This window comes from Notolabrus celidotus, chromosome 21 (assembly GCF_009762535.1).
Source record: "Notolabrus celidotus isolate fNotCel1 chromosome 21, fNotCel1.pri, whole genome shotgun sequence".
NCBI lineage: Eukaryota > Metazoa > Chordata > Actinopteri > Labriformes > Labridae > Notolabrus > Notolabrus celidotus.
Genome location: NC_048292.1, coordinates 16,366,337 through 16,386,283, shown reverse-complemented (window position 1 = coordinate 16,386,283; position 19,947 = coordinate 16,366,337). Strand labels below are relative to the sequence as shown.

Below are 19,947 nucleotides of genomic sequence, written 5' to 3'. Positions count from 1 at the left end.
ATTTCTGCAAGTTGCGATCAGATCCACTACAGAGAGATTCTGTTCTGAACTTCTGTCTTGTTTTGGTTTAAATAAAGAAAATCGGCTTTTAGGGCAGAAAAATAAAGAATCTGGCACGTACAAAGAGGAGACCAGCAAAAAAAAAAAAAAAGTTTTAAGTTTTTGTTTTTTTTACACTGCATCTGTGATTTATGTCATGCGAGAACACTCCTTGGGTTTTTTTGTACTTCTGGGGAAATGTGAAGAGTGGGAACAGGAGGTTATTACGGCCACTACTCGTGTGTTCGTTTGTTGTTGTGTGTATGTAGAGGCACTGTGAAGTTACTTAAAATGAGGGCAGTGCTGACTGACAGAGCAAAGGGCTTTTCGGGTCTTCTAAGACAGGTCTCACCGTGTCCTCTGAGAGATCGCTCTCTTTTTGGCACAACCCCTGTGACTCTGTGTGAGGAGCAAAGTTTTCTAAAGGCCTCTCCTCCCTTGCCCTCCCCTGTGACTAATTATTTGTGTTGTTTTTTTTTATCCCCTCCTCCAAGCGTGTTACTCAGCGACATCCTGTCTTTCTTTAACACCAGACGGCAAGCACAATATGTGGTGTTTCTGCGTGTCATACCATGCCATCGTTGATCTGCGTGTTGGTCGGGCTCTCCAGCCGAAGCAGTTGTTTCTGGAAGAGCTGAGCGATTGCCCGGTGAACTAACTCGTACTGCTCCTGGAAAGAGACAATTCAAAGAGGGTATGAGAAAAAAGGAAAGAAGAAGTAAATGGAGGAGAAAGTGTGAAAGAGTTATAGGAAATGTGTACAAAAGCAAGAACATTTTCTATGTCGCTACTCTAAAATACCTCTTATCAAGGTTTTTTCTAAACTCCCTCTGTGTGGAAACAACACAAGGACCTTCTCTGATGGACACATTCAATCTGGTTATTTTCCTGGTACTGCAGTAAGAGTATTGCACTACATTTTAAGGACAGTTAATCTAATCCAGGAGAATTCAAACCCATGTAAGCATGTATGAAGGTAATGCAATGACTTTTCTCTCAGGCCTCTCAATATTAGGACATGTGCGTGGGAGGGGAAAAGCCACAGAGTACAAAACACCAGAGCACGCCGGGTGCTTTGTTAAGCAGAGACACTTTCATTCTGCAGAATCATTGCTACTTGAGGATGAACAAATGTTTGGAGAGTAGAGTATCATGTCCACAGAAGCAAGTTTCAAAACAAACATGTTAATACGAACACGCGACAATAGCAGCAGAACAGACTCAACCTGTTTGAAATCATGATGAGAATGTGAAGCCCTCAGCTAAAGAGGCTCAGATCCATTTTTAACAAGGTGTGCTGCGAGTCAAACAGGAACGAAGTGGTGTGAAGGAGGTGGTGTACGCGGGGAATGTAGCTGCGATAGAATTAGAATCACTGAGAGACATTTTAAACTACACAAAAGGATTTCATTAAAACCTTAAGGGAGTGATATACAGTCATGGCCAAAAGTTTTGAGAATGACACAAATATTACATTTTCACAAAGTCTGCTGCTTCAGGGTTTTTAGGTGTTTTTGTCAGATGTTTCTATGGTATAATGAAATACAATTAGAAGCATTTCATAAGTATCAAAAGCTTTTATTGAGAATTACACAGAATTCATGCAATAAGTCAATATTTGCAGTGTTGACCCTTCTTTTTCAAGACCTCTGCAATTCTCCCTGGCATGCTGTCAATCAACTTCTGGACCAAATCCTGACTGATGGCAGTCCATTCTTGCATAATCAATGCTTGGAGTTTGTCAGAATTTGTGGGTTTTTGATTGTCCACCCGCCTCTTGAGGATTGACCACAAGTTCTCAATGGGATTAAGATCTGGGGAGTTTCCTGGCCAAGGGCCCAAAATCTTAATGTTTTGTTCCCCGAGCCATTTTGTTATGACTTTTGCTTTATGGCAAGGTGCTCCATCATGCTGGAAAAGGCATTCTTCATCACCAAACTGCCCTTGGATGGTTGGGAGAAGTTGCTCTCGGAGGACGTTCTGGTACCATTCTTTATTCATGGCTGTGTTTTTAGGCAAGATTGTGAGAGAGCCCACTCCCTTGACCAAAAAGCAACCCCACACATGAATGATCTCAGGATGCTTCACTGTTGGCAAGAGACAGGACTGATGGTAGCGCTCACCTCGTCTTCTCCAAACAAGCCTTCCTCCAGATGCCCCAAACAATCGGAAAGGGGATTCATCAGAGAAAATGACTTTACCCCAGTCCTCAGCAGTCCAGTCCCTGTACCTTCTGCAGAATATCAGTCTGTCCCTGATGTTTTTACTGGAGAGAAGTGGCTTCTTTGCTGCCCTCCTTGACACCAGGCCTTCCTCCAAAAGTCTTCGCCTCACTGTGCGTGCAGATGCACTCACACCTGCCTGCTGCCATTCCTGAGCAAGTTCTGCACTGGTGGTGGCCCGATCCCGCAGCTGTAACACCTTCAGGAGACGGTCCTGGCGCTTGCTGGACTTTCTTGGGCGCCCTGGAGCCTGTTTGGCAACAATTGAACCTCTCTCCTTGAAGTTCTTGATAATTGGATAGACGGTTGACTGAGGTGCAATCTTACTGGCTGCTATAAACTTCCCTGTTAGGCCCTTTTTGTGCAATGCAATGATGGCTGCACGTGTTTCCTTGCAGGTAACCATGGCTAACAGATGAGGAACAATGGTGTCATGCACCATCTTCCTTTTAAAGTGTCCAGTCAATCAATCATGACAGATTGATCGCCAGCCTTGTCCTCATCAACACCCACACCTGTGTTAATGTGTGTGACACCTGTGTGTCATTGAAATGATGTTAGCTGGTCCTTTTGTGGCAGGGCTGAAATGCAGTGGAAATGTGTTTTTGGTGATAAAGTTCATTTTCAAGGCAAAGAGTGACTTTGCAATTAATTGCAGTTGAGCTGATCACTCCTCATAACATTCTGGAGTATATGCAAATTGCCATTATAAAAACTGAAACAGCAGACTTTGTGAAAATTAATAGATGTGTCATTCTCAAAACTTTTGGCCATGACTGTACATGTACATCTAGGGGACTTCTCAAAACTGCTGATTAACACATTAAAGCTCTGAATACAGCTTAATCATCTATTTATCTAATTTTGTTTCTGCCTGAGGACATGATACTCACACCCTTCACCAAATGTAAATGGATGGATTGTATTGGAAGAATCAGATCCCCAAATCTGTAATACTTACACTTGCTGTACAAAAATCCTACTTTTTTTAATCAAAGCTACTTTGCTATCAAAGTTAATTAAAAGGAGACATAATGATTGCATTAAAATAATTTCATTCACATTACAGTAAAGCCTGGTTTATTCTTCTGCGCTGAAATGACGGCGCAGCCTACATCGTAGGTTTGCGTAGCCGACACGCACCTCCTCCCAAATGTAACTACGCGTTGAATGGACGTAGACCGCAAGCCCTGTGATTGGTCCACTGGGGGACAATGTATTTCCTGCATTTACAGCATTTCCGGGATTCCCGCACATCAGCCGTGTATTTCATCTCCTTCAACGTGTCCTCTCTTTTCTCCCCTGTAATCATGTCTGTATGATAAACAGCAACATGTATCAGCTGTAGTGCTCACGTTCGCGTATACAAAGTATAAACCAGCCTTAAAGATGCCTTTGTTTATCCTGTCGCCCCAATTTGTAATGATCAGTCATGATTAAGTCTTTTTTAGTGACATCAGAGACAGAGATAGTCAACTACTACAATGTACACAAACGAGACTTCCGACCTCTGTAGGAGGGCAATTAATCATCTCATTTATTGACCATCATCAAGCACCATGTAGGGACAGTTATAACTAGTGAGAATGTATTAATTTATTAAAGCAAATATTGTAAAATGTTGACCACAGCTCTCATTTTCAATATGTTAATTCAACACATAATTCAGCTGAGACAACATGTGTGGCTACTTATTAGCATCTGCGTATTAAGCAGTGTTTCCGGCAAGTCAGCATTAAATGCTGTATTTCTGTTTTGCTTGAGAAAACCAAAAACAGCATGAATGCTGAATACAGCTCCGTGTGAAAGAGTTGTTATGAGAAGCAGACAAACCTTAGTCTGGACAGCAGAATGTCGTTGCGTCCTCATCTCTTGGATCAACAGAAAAACATTAAAATCTTCTGGGATTTTCTATAAAAGTGCACAAAACATCAAAGGGATTCATCATCTTACTGTACATTAAGTGTGTGTATTTATACAGGTGTGTTTGAGGTTTGCATACCCCAGCTTTGAGGAGGTTCCACGTGTAGTCGATAGCACAGATAGCACCCGTCCTCCCACAGCCTGCACTGTAACGTCAGAGCCACACGCATGAGATTGAACAGAAGCACAGGCATGTAAAGACACAGACACACACATACACACACACACACACACACACACACACACACACACACACACACACACACACACACACACACTCTTCTTTATGGGAACATAAATAATGTAAAAACACTCTTTCATCTCATGTTCGAATGTTTGCACGAAAAACACATCCTGGTACAGACAGGATGGAGACAGGAGCTGCATGTACGCTGACATTATGTGGCATCAGGTCTGACACATTGAATCATAAAACTTTATCTCATGCTGTCAGGGAACTTCTGCTGCTCTAACAAGCACAGTGTCTGCACACACATACAGTACGGTGAGTGCACTCCAACCCACACAGAGCTTCTTTGCAGACGCAGAGACACAGCTTTAGGTCCTGCTGTGTAACAGAGGAACCAGGAAGTGTCCTGAGGCTGCTCATTAGAGCTGATTACACACACATGGAGACCGTGTGTGTGTGTGCTTGTGTGTGTTAGTGAGTGTGCTGTGTGCGAACACCCACGCATGTGTGCAGCAGAGGAACCAACTCTATAGCCGAGTGAACTTGCTTACTGCTGCAAGTTGCCGGTTGCTGCAATCTTTTAGATTCTGTTTTCAGCAATTTCATCTTCTCACTATAGCTGCTAAAGGATGCGTATGAGTTAATGTGAACACAGAGAAAAGGCACACCTCAGAGCTGAAGTTATATCATGATTGCCTAATGTGGTTGTGACACTCAAAGTAACACAAAATTCAGTCCTTCCAGAAAGACACAATGTTGTGATTTAGAGAATTCACGAGCATCCTTGCGTTTACTTATCCATGCTATAAACTATCAGCCATCTACTTAACCACTTCCACTTTTTGACTGGTCTACTGACCAATCAGAGGCTGTGTTTCAAACTTCCTACCAACCGAAGGCTCTGATTCAAATGTGAGTAAGTGCTGATCTTAGAGTGTTTGTAAAGAGTGTTACTAATCCTATGGCTTCTCATCAGTGGTTTTATAGCAATCAATCAATCAATCTTTATTTATATAGAACCAAATCCCCCAAAATGTTATCTCAAGACGCTTTTACAAACAGAGCAGGTCTAGACCGTACTCTATGTTGAAATATTAACAAATACCCAACATCAAGACAGGATACGATCCAGTCCCCTCTTACCAACAAGACTCAGTCTGATCTCATCTTAATCCACCATGAGCATTGCACCTTGTAGTATTTAACAAGTTACAGCGGCAAGGAAAAACTTCCTTTAACAGGCAAAAACCTTGTTGCAGAACCAGACTCATGTTAGACAGACATCTGCCTCAACTGAGTTAGGGTTGGATAAGGGGGATTTATGTCAGCTTCATTTAATTTTTACACATTGTATTTTGGATCTTAAAACAGAAAATCTTTCACTGTTTTCAGACACAAACAGCTCACTCAGCTGACTTTTATTGGAGCTTTTGTCCCAGTCGCTTAGAGTTGATGTTCTCTATGTGATACCCAGAAATCAAAGCCTCAAAACAATCCAACTTTCATGCAACTTCTTAAAAAAGCTGCAGCAAGATCAGAAATTAGAGGCCACAACAATCAGAGAATGCAGGGACTGAATCTTAAGGACTTCTGTTTGAGGCTGTTAATGCCTGACTGTTCATACGCATACATTCAATAACAGACACAATACAATTAAAACAAATAAAGATCTGCAATGTGCGTGTGTTTATATATTGAGTCTGGATGTGACTGTGAAATTTCTCTGCTGCGCTGAAACTTGATTTCCAGAAACCCTCGCTGCCAGCCACCTGTTGCACATTCTTACCGCCTCCTCACAGAAAAAAAACCTCTGGCAATCTTATGAATCATTCAATTCAGAGCATAAGTCAGAAAAAGCAATGCCAGTGTGAAGCGTAATCTTTTAAACTGTGTGAGCTTTTTTCATTTCTCTTGCTTTAAATGTTGCCGTAGTAACAGAACAGTCTATAGCGGCAGTACCTGCAGTGTATACATATAGGAACGTCATCATTCTCTTGGTATTCTCTCATCAGTCCGATCATGTCCAATATGGAGTCAAACGATGAGGGGACATCGTGGTCCGGCCAGTTCATATAATGGAACTGTGTTATCCTCCGAGTCTCCTGCAGGGAGGACAAAAGGGAAGATTTTGTTTTAAAGCAGATGGTTTGATGGAAGTTCTACAAATTCAAGCACAAAGACAAGAGGAGAAGATTATGTGCAATTAGAGATTCAATAAAACCTTTGTTGGAAGTCGCTTGAGTTCACTTTGATATGAATATGATTGTGGTTTTAATTTTAGGAAATTTGACAAAAAATAGCTTACTGCTCTTTTCACAAATGCAAATATCTGTTTCAAACTAAAATATATCACTATTGGGTTACGCATGTTATTTTCCATTAAGATTCAGTTATACAAGATAAATACTACCAGAAAAATCCCCACTTTGATATCAAAATATAGATTTTTCATATTTAGTTTTGATTTTAGTTTCAGCTATTTATGCAGTAATATCCAGATCTTTCCCTCCCTTGTTCTTACAGCTGTATTTATGGGTTTTAAATGACTGAATGAATGAATTCAATGAATGAAAACAAAAACAAAACTTCACTCCAGTTTTGGGTAGAACACATAGAAAGAACAAGTTATGAGTGAAAAAGAATTGATCAATAAAATCTAGGCAGAAGGGACACCAGTTTAACCAAGTGGTTAAGTTGTGCACCCCATGTAAAGAGGCTATAGTCCACAGGCAGCTAGCCTGAGTTAAATTCTGACTTGCTCTCCCTTTCTGTCTCCTAGTTTTCTGCTTTATCCACTGTCCTATCCTCTCTAAATGTGGACTTTACAACCCCCAAAAAATCTAGACAGAAATTAGGAAGTAGGTCAGAAATCTGAATCCTGACCAGTAGACAGTAAGAACACGTTGTGTGGAAAAATATGTCAAAATGGATAAAAAACAAAGACAATACTGTAATGAGTCAAATGCATGACGACCCTGATTATAAAATGAACCCCACTTTTAAAAAAAACAAAACTTTTTGATGACTAAATCTTGTTTTATATGAAGAAAAAAACTGTGATTGAAATGTATGATAAAACACACTTAGTGAATAAAATGAGGTAGATTGTTGTTTTTAACAACTCTCTAATGAAATCTAGTTTTCATGTCTATCAAAATTAAAGTGGAATGGAATTAAATGTGATCATGTTTCAAAATGAATCACTTATGGTTTTGGTATTTAAATATCATGAACAACCTGCAGCCATAAGGGATGGATGAAGGGTCTGGTAAAGGGTATAAACTTGATATAGACGTTCTTTTTGTTCTCTCCACCTTTGCACATTAAACACATTGATACCATATTTTTTTGGCTGCTTGTCAGTCGTTTAACGTCTCTGCTGCATTGGTAACCATACTCCTTAAAGCATCATCATAACTTTGCCTCAGTTGTCGAGTAACTTGCTCCGATCACCATGTCTCTTTATCATGTGGAAATGTCTTAAGGACACAGTGAGCAAGGGTACAAAAACTTACATTCTCATATTCCACTGTCAGAGTCCTGATAAAGTAGTCTGTTCTGGCCTGCTCTGATTCCTAGAAAACACAGACACACAGAGGGTAAGACATTTTCACAATCCTCGACTAAAACCATCATTAGAGCAAAATGTGAGAATGCAGGAGTCCAAAAAAAACAAGAAACAAAATCCCCCGCTCCCGCTCCTTCTCCCTCTCCTGTTACACACAGCTGTGATGACACAGATTTGTCTACTCACACAGGAGATTCTGAAAGGGCCAAAACTCATCGGCTCCTCCCCAAGCAGCGGGAAATAGCGCTCGCACTTTTTCTAAGCAGAGGAGAGGAACAAGAATTAGATTTGGCTGAGAAGTAAATACCAGAGTAACACCACAGCTTCCTGTGCGCGCGCGCGCACACGCGCACACACACACACACACACACACACACACACACACATCATTTTATGCAATCGCCTTAAGAATCAGGTTACAGAATCAACAGGCTTTACAGGCGTTTTAAAGATATTCTGATGGAAAAACATACAGAGAATATAAAATAATCATATGCATGCACAGATACAAACACATAAAAAAGAATGAGGTTAGTGTGACAGCCTTACCCTTCCCATCTCAAACTCTCGGCAAGCCATTACAATAACCTGCAGGGACAACAACAGGAAGTGTTAAGATCAATATTCACACTCTTACTGCTTTAACATTTCCATAACATTCACTCTGTTATGTTCTACAAATTTAAGTTGTAGAAAAAGGCAACTTTCCATTAATAATCTGCCTGAGCAACTTTAAAATTGTTGTGTTAATTAATGTATTTATTGATTTTATTTATGCAATGGAAATTGCTCACTTTTGTACACCCACACTCTCTGTGTTGTTCTTTTTGCGTTTGTTTCTGCTCTAGGTGTCCTACTCTTGTATTTTGGTTTAATATGATTACAGGTATTTGTTCTTTTAGATCAGTGGTTCTTAAAGTGGGGTCCTGGGACCCCTGTGGGTCCGTGTACCATAGCGTGGGGGTCCGTGAAACAATTAGAATACATTTCTAATGAATTATAAAATTGTGCTGTGTCATTAAAAACAGCATATACACCATTGTTATGATACCATTTGGTGGCTCAAAGGGATATGTGAGTCTTGCTACTGTTAATTTTCTGAAAGCTTTTAAGATCAATTACTTGAAAAGTATAAATGCTGTCATGTTGAGTCCACAAGGAATGAAATGACCCTCTGTTTTAAAGTATACAAGTGGTATTTACATGATTCAAATTGAAGTGTTATCTGTTTCTCACTATGGTACAGGTCTGAAGTATTTACATTGATAAGTTTTACAATACAAATAGTTCCAAGGGCAACTAAGAGTGCAAATGGTAGTAAGCATGTGCTTAATCTATGTTACAATTATGAAAGGGCCGTGGAACATTTTCTCAGCTGTAAGGGGTCCCTGGCTCCAAAAAGTTTGAGAACCCCTGTTTTAGATTATTTGTTGTTGCCTTTATATGACAGGACAGCTGAAGACATTTAGGAAACATGGGGCAGGAGACGAGGGGGATTACATGCACTGAATAGCTATGGGATCATGAGGGACACGGTACATGGGTCCAAACCAGCCAAACCAGCCCCTCCCCACCTTTACTTATTTATGTCATTCTTTGCTTACTTCACTTGGGGAAAATATTATTGATTGTTTATCTTTTAAAATATATCTTAGTTGTTTTTTTCTTTTTCTGGGAGCAAAGGTAAAGAGAGGTGGTGTAGTTAACCTGAAGCTCTGAATACAAAATGAACCGCGCTTCAAGCAAGATAAATAATGAACAGAGGATTTTTTTTAATGTGAAAAAGAAATAAACAAAGTAGTCAAAAAGCTCCATGTAGCATCACTTTCCCACATTAATAGAACCAACTTTGTATAATGTTTTAATCATACCGTCCCTCTTACATCCATATCTCTTTAATCCTACAAGAGTAATTACTGCAGCGGTAATCTTATCTCATCAGACTGCTACTTAAAACCTAATCACAGCTCCGTCTCTCCTTCTCTTCATGTCAATCCATCTAGTCCAAGAACACGAACCCTGTTTTCCTCTAAAATCATGTGAAATATTCTTCTTTTTTTTGACAGCAGAAGTTTGACTAATTTGTAAACAAATCTGTAGTGTGTCTCTGTTACTCTTCTCTACAATACTCACAGCTACATTGTACTCCCAGTTCATCCTCCAGAAGTCGATGACAGTGTTCGGCAGTGGGCCCTGAGTTGCAATGTAAGCTTCTGGGCCATCAATCCCCTAAAGAGGAGGAAGGGAAGAGAAGCAGTGTCAGAGTCTGCAGTTCTTTTTTATAGATACTGTAAATGCATTGTTTTTGTTTAATCAGAATCAAACCTCGAACAACAAACAAACAGGAATTTTTTTTTTTACCTTAATAAAGTTTGCATTGACGTAATCTGTGTCCTGATTGGTCGTTTTTAATTTCAGCTTCACCCTGGTGTGATCAACTAGGGAGGAAAAAGAGAGAGAGGTTTAATTTGATGGATTAAAAACTCACAAATATATTCTTCTGACAATAAATGAGCTTCCAGAAACAGACAGTGAAATAGAATGAGAGAAGAAAAAAGGAATAGAGCGATCATAGATAAAGAAAAGGATAAATGAGGACGTGTAAAGAGGTTAATGGACATGTTGAAGTATCTAAGCATGTGCGTGTGTTCACATCTGTTACGGATGAACCAGTTCTCCCTGTGCCTTAATCAGCAGCTCATTCCCTAAAAGCCTTAATGAATGAATGAGTGAGTGAATGAGTGAATGAAAGGATGGACAGAGGAAAAAGCGGATAAAGGTATAATAAAAAAGTAGGACAGATGTTGGGTCAGGAAGCTTTGCCTGAGGTCAGCGAGTACAGAGAGAGCTTTGTGTGTACGAGAGGCGGAGTCTGTAACGTGACGTATAATATCATACTGCCTTTCTGCATGTGTTGTTTGTGTCTCACTCTGTGTGTGTGTGTGTGTGTGTGTGTGTGGGTGTGTGTGTGTGTGTGTGTGTGTGTGTGTGTGTGTGTGTGTGTGTGTGTGTGTGTGTGTCATCTATACAAAAATGACGCATTTAGATGATTTGTAGAATTGATGTTATTGTCTTCTTTTAAATCTGTCTCATAACATTTTCTACCTTACTCAATTTTGTTTGAGAAAGATTCAACCTTAATTTTTAATATTAAATAAATGTTAATTTGCAATGTCTTTTCAATTCTGAAATTAACTCCTTCATTCTTGCACACAATGTGTATTCTCTGTAATGCTGAGGAAGGATAAATAAATGGCTTTTTAATGCTGCTGTCGTGCACGACACAAGCTTTCACACAGATTGTAAACAAATGCATTCAAAACCTTCAGGACTATAAATCTCAGCTGCAGGAATGTGTGTGAGATATCAACTAGCAGAGAGCCACTAAGAGCACAGTGTAGAATTTTTCTAATTCAAAGATTTGGTGCAAGCTTTGATGCTGGAGGATCATTTGGGTTCCAAAAAACATAAAGGTAGACGATGGAGAATGAGATAGCAAAATGCTCTACCGGCTGCAGGATGGTATTTTAAACATCAGTCATCAATATAACAGCATGAGATGAGATATTGTTCATCATTACAGATCTGCTGAATGTTCCATGAAGTATTCAATCAGAACACAACGCACAGATAGCTTGTTTCAGCTTTAGTTCAGTGTATAGATACATCATTACTGTTAAAAAGATGGAAGACATGACAGCTCCTCCAAAGTGAAGCCAAAACAACTAGAGCTAAAGCCTGGTTGATGCGTCCGAGTTCACCCTACGCAGTAGTAACCAACGTGGACCTGAGCACCACATGCTTGTGCGTCAATGTTTCCACGTCGCACTGCAATACACATGAAATACTAGTGGGCAGTGTGGTCTCTATTATACTCGTAGAGCTTATACATTTTGCATTTTATCATACAGCTATTATTACAAGGAAGACTAGACAAGAGAGGTCATAGGAGATTAAGGGGGCGTGTCCACTGCCACCGTTGTAGCGCCTGTTTTCTAGGCAAACTCTGTGATTCAGCATTTTCAGCGCAAAAATACCTTGAGCATCAGCTGATTTTAGTCGCAGTGCTCTAAAAAAGTGGAAAACAATTCAACCTTTTTTGGAACACCGTCACGCTCATCAGTGTCACTTCTTGATCATCAACCAATCAGAATCACGAAGGGGCGGGATTTCTGAAATCAAACTTGTCAACCATAGACTGTATAAAATATGGACGTAGTATCCTCGACGTCACCCCTCTCTTTCTGAAGAGCTGTTTTGAGGCCAATCGTTGGTGGCAGCCATATTGCTGCTGTGGAGCCAGTGTGACATAAAGAGGCGGAGTTTGAGCCTCCTAGCCAACAGCTACAGTGTTCCCGCTGGCAGCTGTGCCTCTCATTGGAAGACTCGTAATCTCAATATCTTCAAAATTGCCGCGTTAGAAAAAAAAATTCACCCCCCTCACAGTGTGATCCGTTCAAGAAATGAGCTATCCAGACTACACTCGTCTTTTGTACCAGGCTGTAAATATGTTTATTTCTGCTGTCAAGATCAGCTTTTTCCCATTCATGTGTATGTGACTTCCGCCAGCCTCAAGCGGATCGTTGATGAACTGCAGCTTTTAACACTTCCGCATTGGACTCATATTTTTAGACCAGAGGTTGCCGCTTGCTGTCAACACAATTGCGGAGGTCCGTGCGGAGGAGAAAAGTTATCACACTTGTTTTATGGAGATATAATTTCCTGGTTTAGAGCTGCTGCTGATGCTCTGACACGATCTCTATCAATATTTTTTACAGTGTCATGTTAAAATGCCATTGAATGAAAGCTGTGTAAAGCATACAGCGCCTTTTTAAAACAGACCTAACAGGATGCGGAAGTGTTGCGGCACGACTTGTGTTACTTAACAGTAAGTTGGGAAGCGCTCTGAAATTGAGCTTATGGGTGATCCCAGCGCAAAAGACAGACAGCAGCAGTGGACATCTAAATGTATGATCAATGTAAGGTGATTCCAGAAGGGTTGTAAATGCAGGAAATGCAATGCCGCCCAGTGGACCAATCACAGGGCTTGTGGTCTGAAACGTTTTGACACGTAGTTACATTTAGAAGGTGCACGTAGGAATCTGGGCTACGCAGATCTACAGCATTGATTCAACACAGATGTATAAAACAGGTTTAACTCTACAGACGAGCTGAAGTGTGTCATAAAGCCAGCCTCCTCCATGTTCACAGATAAAGTCTATATAGTCAAATCACAAGCTGGATTATTTCTGTCATTACAGTTAGTTCCTATCATGCTGATTTATTTCAGAGTTCATTTTTCTGAAAAGTTGGTTTAAATAAGATAGTAGATGCTGTTAAAAGGGGATGTGACACCACGTCTGAAGGCTCTGTAAATGCTCCTGCAGCGCTGTGTGAGCCAGATATACACAACAGAAGAAAACATAATGGATACAAACACAGCGGTCATTCAGCGCTCTCTGCTTCATATCAACCCACGCTGTTGATCAAATAATCTCTGCAGTTTTATCAACCAATTAAATGTGGGGTTTTTTCACAGTTGGAAGAGATGGAGGCACGTTGTCTATATCTATATGCAGACGATGATGTGATATGTCTGCAGAGGATGCACTGTTAGGACTTACATGGCAGTATATCTTTGTATCTGTTCTTCTTTACATTCTCCTCCCGCTCTCCTACATTGGTGGGGTAGATCTTCTCTGTCCGGTATTTGGTTGATAATCGCCTTAACCGCTGGAATGAGAAACACAACAAGAGAAAAACATAAGTTGGCTGTCAAGTATCTTCTTTTAAACCTACAGGAGATGTTTTGTTACGTGAGAAATGGATCAACTAACAGAGAAAGGAGCATAACATAAGCTTTTTCCAACAATTCACTACAAGAAAGAAACAAATGTTACTGAAACAGTGTATCAAGTCACATGATGTAAAGAAAAGAGGAAGCTACAAATTTAGATTTGAGGACGAAGATGAGAGTCTGCTGGGGAAAACAGTGGTTAACTTCTGACACACACACCACTCATCCTTTCACATTCATGCTGCCACTAACACCACACACTCAAACCGAAACTCCTTCTCCTCTGTGTGAAACAGTTCATAAAGAGAAGTGTGGCCAAATCTAATAGTGGCTGACACTGATGAAGACGCATTCAGTTAATGGGAAGAGATCAATTACAACATGTTAAGCAGAAACTCAGTTAGCTGCCTTCGACACGGCGGCTCAGATAAAGACTGTCAGGGGGGATACAGACATGTCCGACCTCCACACAGGCAAACTTGATAAATAAAGGAAAATTATAAATTATAAATAATTGATATTATACACTTTTTTCTAAATTGTTAAGCTTTCCATTTAAGTCTATGAGTTCAGATTTAAGACAAAATGTTCAAGTGTAGCAGCATTTCATAAAAGAAACGAGTACGCAGGGCGCCGTTGGCTTAGCGGTCTAAGCATGCGCCCCACAGAGGCTATAGTCCTCGTCGCAGCTCGCAGGTTCAACTCCCAGCCTCCCCCATTTGCTGCATGTCTCCCCCCAACTCTCTACTCCCCCCATTTCCTGTCTTTTTCCAGCTTTCCTATCCAGGGATAGATTAAGATAATACGAAAAACTTTTTTTTTTTAATCTAATTTAATTTTGGATTAAATTGCGGAGTGATGCCAGTAAACATTTAAAAGCTTTTGATTCACTTTTAAAAAAAAATGAATGGAATGCAAATCAGTTTTTGAATGCTTTTAGTGTTCATGATTTACCTGCTTTTGTTTTGTTGTTGTTGTTGTTTTTCTTTACACTTTGGAAGCTGTTAGCTGAAATAGATAGGAAATGTAGGCTAGGCTTAAATAAGCATTTTGCTTATTCATACATGAGTGTTGCTTTGTTTAAAGTGTACTGTGAAAATTATTGTTATATAATGACTGAATAAATTCTACTACTATTACATTATGTATTTTGAAATTGTATAATTATTTTCCTGCTAAATATCTGTGTTATTACCATTTTATTAAAGTTCTTTTAGAGGTTCTTTTTTATTTTTAAACAAAGGAAACCTGTGAAAACATAAAGCTAGATGTCAGTTGTCTTTCAGTGTAAATGTGACGTGATTGTTGGAGTTGGTTATAATACAAGGGGCACCAGTTAAAATATTGCCTAGGGCACCAAGTCGGTAAGGGCCGGCTCTGTTCCTATCCAATAAAAGGTGAAAATGCCCAAAAACATAACTTAAAAAAAAAAAAGGAACAAGTAGAGAAGCGACATATTGTCATCCTGATTTGTGCAATACAATTATTATTAATGCTGATGCCAAATATTGAACTTTTAATTTGAAAATAATACTAGAATAACTTCCAATTACTACGGTTTATGGTACCAATGCTGATCTCCAACAATCCTATTATATCACTTAACTGTGACTTAAATTAGAGATTAGATTCGACAGCTTAAGTCATCTCCTAACACTGCTGAGAATTACAGTTCAGGACTAGCGACAGTCGTTTTTATTCTGAAGGTTTCTACAGTATTTGCCTTTTGATGAGTTCTTCTTATTCTGTGGAAACCAGGAGCTTCATGTCAACTTCATGAAGCACTTCCTTTATAAGAAGAGAGACTTCAGCTAGAGCTACTAATCCACGCTGGAATGTTGGAAATGAGAATCTGACCCTCCATTCTCTTCTTCTTTATTAAGATATTAAGTTTAAAGACTCAACTCGTCTGAGAGTGAGAGCAACACAAGTTGCAAACCTTCTCTGAATTTTATAACAACTCTTTCTCTTTTGCATTTGAATCAAGTCTTACAGTGACGCTTTAAAAAAGAAAAGAAGAAAAAAACGCAGCAGGACTCTTTGTAACTGCTGCTGTTTTCCTCAGATAGCATTCACATGATCCCACTATCACAGGCTCTCTGTTTCTCTCAGCTGGTTCAATCACTTCTCTCTCTCTTTCGGAGACTGTGAGGAAATTAGGCATTACTCCACTTGTCTCAGGCATTACTTCACGGCTCCTCCTCCCCCCGTCTCTCTGACTCTGAGAAAGTCGGCGTGGGCGTTCGGGCTGCTGGAGCCACATGTGAAAAAATGGTCCCACCTCTTCTCTCTGGCTCTGTCTGTCTGCAGGCTTTCCTCATGTTGCTGCAGCGGGAGGGGACTATTAATTTTTACAAAGTCTGCTGTTTCAGTTTTTATAATGGCAATTCGCATTTACTCCAGAATGTTATGAGGAGTGATCAGCTCAACTGCAATTAATTGCAAAGTCCCTCTTTGCCTTGAAAATGAACTTTATCACCAAAAACACATTTCCACTGCATTTCAGCCCTGCCACAAAAGGACCAGCTAACATCATTTCAATGACACACAGGTGTCACACACATTAACACAGGTGTGGGTGTTGATGAGGACAAGGCTGGTGATCAATCTGTCATGATTGAGTGACTGGACACTTTAAAAGGAAGATGGTGCATGACACCATTGTTCCTCATCTGTTAGCCATGGTTACCTGCAAGGAAACACGTGCAGCCATCATTGCATTGCACAAAAAGGGCCTAACAGGGAAGTTTATAGCAGCGAGTAAGATTGCACCTCAGTCAACCGTCTATCGAATTATCAAGAACTTCAAGGAGAGAGGTTCAATTGTTGCCAAACAGGCTCCAGGGCGCCAAGAAAGTCAAGCAAGCGCCAGGACCGTCTCCTGAAGGTGTTACAGCTGCGGGATCGGGCCACCACCAGTGCAGAGCTTGCTCAGGAATGGCAGCAGGCAGGTGTGAGTGCATCTGCACGCACAGTGAGGCGAAGACTTTTGGAGGAAGGCCTGGTGTCAAGGAGGGCAGCAAAGAAGCCACTTCTCTCCAGTAAAAACATCAGGGACAGACTGATATTCTGCAGAAGGTACAGGGACTGGACTGCTGAGGACTGGGGTAAAGTCATTTTCTCTGATGAATCCCCTTTCCGATTGTTTGGGGCATCTGGAGGAAGGCTTGTTCGGAGAAGACGAGGTGAGCGCTACCATCAGTCCTGTCTCTTGCCAACAGTGAAGCATCCTGAGACCATTCATGTGTGGGGTTGCTTTTCGGTAAAGGGAGTGGACTCTCTCACAATCTTGCCTAAAAACACAGCCATGAACAAAGAATGGTACCAGAACGTCCTCCGAGAGCAACTTCTCCCAACCATCCAAGGGCAGTTTGGTGATGAAGAATGCCTTTTCCAGCATGATGGAGCACCTTGCCATAAAGCAAAAGTCATAACAAAATGGCTCGGGGAACAAAACATTAAGATTTTGGGCCCTTGGCCAGGAAACTCCCCAGATCTTAATCCCATTGAGAACTTGTGGTCAATCCTCAAGAGGCGGGTGGACAATCAAAAACCCACAAATTCTGACAAACTCCAAGCATTGATTATGCAAGAATGGACTGCCATCAGTCAGGATTTGGTCCAGAAGTTGATTGACAGCATGCCAGGGAGAATTGCAGAGGTCTTGAAAAAGAAGGGTCAACACTGCAAATATTGAATTATTGCATGAATTCTGTGTAATTCTCAATAAAAGCTTTTGATACTTATGAAATGCTTCTAATTGTATTTCATTATACCATAGAAACATCTGACAAAAACACCTAAAAACCCTGAAGCAGCAGACTTTGTGAAAATGTAATATTTGTGTCATTCTCAAAACTTTTGGCCATGACTGTACATCCTGATTTCCTGAGAATCTCACACCTGAAGACTTTGACTTCCTGTGCTTGTTTCTTTTCTCACCTTTTGTACAAACTATTTCCATACCACAGAGACACTATAAAAAACGCTGTGTTAGAGCTTTTGTAGTTGATAATACTCTTGTCTGTTTGTGCATGATTTGTTCTCATTGATCTTCAAAAACGAGCAAAACCTCAAAACAAAGCACCAAAAATTTAAAAGAGAACTCTGCAATGGACAAATGTCTCTCTCTCTACAGGATGTTGTATCTTTGAGCTCCAGTTGTCCTATAAACGGAACCCTCTGAATACACCAATGACACACACACACACACATACACATACACATACACATACACATACACATACACACACACACACACACACACACACACACACACACACACACACACACACACACACAGACACACACACAGACACACACACACACAGTTTAGACTAGAGGCGCAGCGGCACCCTCAAGACAAAATGAGTTTTTCTTCACCTTTCATTTTGCATCTCTCAGCTCTCTAAACCACAACGACAGACGATCAGAGAGCAAAGGAGAGGAAACAAGGGAGAGAAAAGGAGTCTGAGAGGTACACACACACAAACACACACACACAGACTGTGGGCGGCAACACAGCTGTGCTTGTGTCTGTGTGTGTGTGTGTGTTTGTGTGTGTGTTTGTGTGTGTGTGTGTGTGTGTGTGTGTGTGGTAATAGCATTAGAGCTCCTCTTGCCTCATGTGAATTACATTTCCAACAGAGGTCTGCTCCTGTGCTGGGCCAGAGCCCGGGAAGAAACACAAACACACACACACACATTCACACACACACATATACACACACTTAAGCACACGATGAGCAAAGCAGGCGGGCACTAGTGATTCAAGATGGTTTGTGATTTCCCCCCCAACCCACAGAACACATTACGAGGAGACAACATGAACACAATTGTGCCGTCCAACATCGTAACAATGATGATGTTTTTCTCTCTGTGGCCCGTTTCACTTCATTCACAGAGAACTGAGGGAAACGAGTCAGCTCTCACATTAAAGCCTTCACATAGAAACAGTTTTTAACACCTAAACAATGACTTGTTCTCCCGCATCATTACTTTGGATCTTTACAACACGGGCAACATCGGCTGATAGTTAGAAACAGATGTAACTTTTCCACAAGTTCACATTTTGCACAGTCCTGACTTCACATTAAGAGGAGTAAGCCACTGCAGAATTAGATGATTTAGATTTAGCGCCTCATCAAAAGAAAAGTCACCACGCGTCATTTCTGGTTTGAAGTCCCCTTTTTCAAAAGACGCTTACAGGCTTTCACTTTAACTTTGACTTAGTCAACTTTCTAAGATGAATTTGGCAGCTTGTCATCCCACACTTTCTCACTGATGACGATTCTGTAAAAGCAGCGTGAGAGAGTCAGATATTTACTGCTTTCTAATGTGTTTTTATTGTTTACGTTTCTAAATATGTGTTAGGACATATGTGTACCTTAAGCCTCCTCTTCTTTTCCTTTCTTTATCGGGCTTTGACCGGTTCTCATGTGGGAAATTGGGTTTGGTGGTCACTTTTCCTGAGGAGCCACTGAAAGGTGCTTGGTCAACTTTGTGTGACGTCACCTGATTGACGTGATGAGCCGCAGCTGGGATGCGAAGAGGACGCAGACAGATAACCAAGAGACTCAACCACAGAGAAGCCAACGAACTTTTGGGGAACAGGCACAGCTTTTAAACTTAATCCAACCAAACAAAAATAACACTTGAACTCATCGAAGAAGCTTGGGCTTACCACTCACCACCACGCTGTCCAGTATACTCCAGCAGACCAACGTGCGGGTGAGCTGATCCAGTCAATTTCCAATACTGAGAACCAGTCCTTTCCTTCACTCTTGTTTAGTTTTGTCTCTGTTCATGTTAGGGCTGTAAATTATTTTTTACTCGTACCTCTACTCTGGGCAGTCCGTAACAATGAATGAAACTATTTGTACTAAAAACTTCTCCATAGTAATGAAAGGGAGTTCATGCCAGTGGTACCATGCTGAATGTACTGCTTCTAACAGAGTGACATCGCTACTGTGGCAGCTGACACAATCATTAGAAGACATTTAAAGGCCCTGGGAACCCAAATCAACAAAAACGTTCCACCTATGATATTTCAGACCATATGTATATACTAAAAACTGTGTAAAAATATTAGAACTCAACTTAGTTCCATTTATTAAATATGTTCAATTACGTTTTTTAACACATTTTAACACTGGGTTTCAAGGGGGCTGGGTGAACCTGATTTTTATTACATATTACAAATCCAACC

General features: G+C 40.6%; 1 protein-coding gene across 2 annotated transcripts in view; it reads right to left on the bottom strand.

Annotated features, from left to right (window-relative positions):
• The window catches only part of ptpn12 (protein tyrosine phosphatase non-receptor type 12), a 75,033-nt gene that overhangs the window by 30,053 nt on the left and 25,033 nt on the right, over positions 1-19,947 (bottom strand). For both annotated transcript variants that reach the window (XM_034673450.1, XM_034673449.1), the window contains exons 2-11: positions 13,567-13,675; positions 10,304-10,380; positions 10,076-10,171; positions 8,492-8,530; positions 8,129-8,200; positions 7,890-7,949; positions 6,334-6,476; positions 4,264-4,330; positions 4,095-4,172; positions 611-709 (exon numbers count right to left, since the gene is read on the bottom strand). In XM_034673450.1, coding sequence (XP_034529341.1) covers positions 611-709; positions 4,095-4,172; positions 4,264-4,330; positions 6,334-6,476; positions 7,890-7,949; positions 8,129-8,200; positions 8,492-8,530; positions 10,076-10,171; positions 10,304-10,380; positions 13,567-13,675 — 840 coding nt within the window. The remainder of the gene's footprint in view (positions 1-610; positions 710-4,094; positions 4,173-4,263; positions 4,331-6,333; positions 6,477-7,889; positions 7,950-8,128; positions 8,201-8,491; positions 8,531-10,075; positions 10,172-10,303; positions 10,381-13,566; positions 13,676-19,947) is intronic.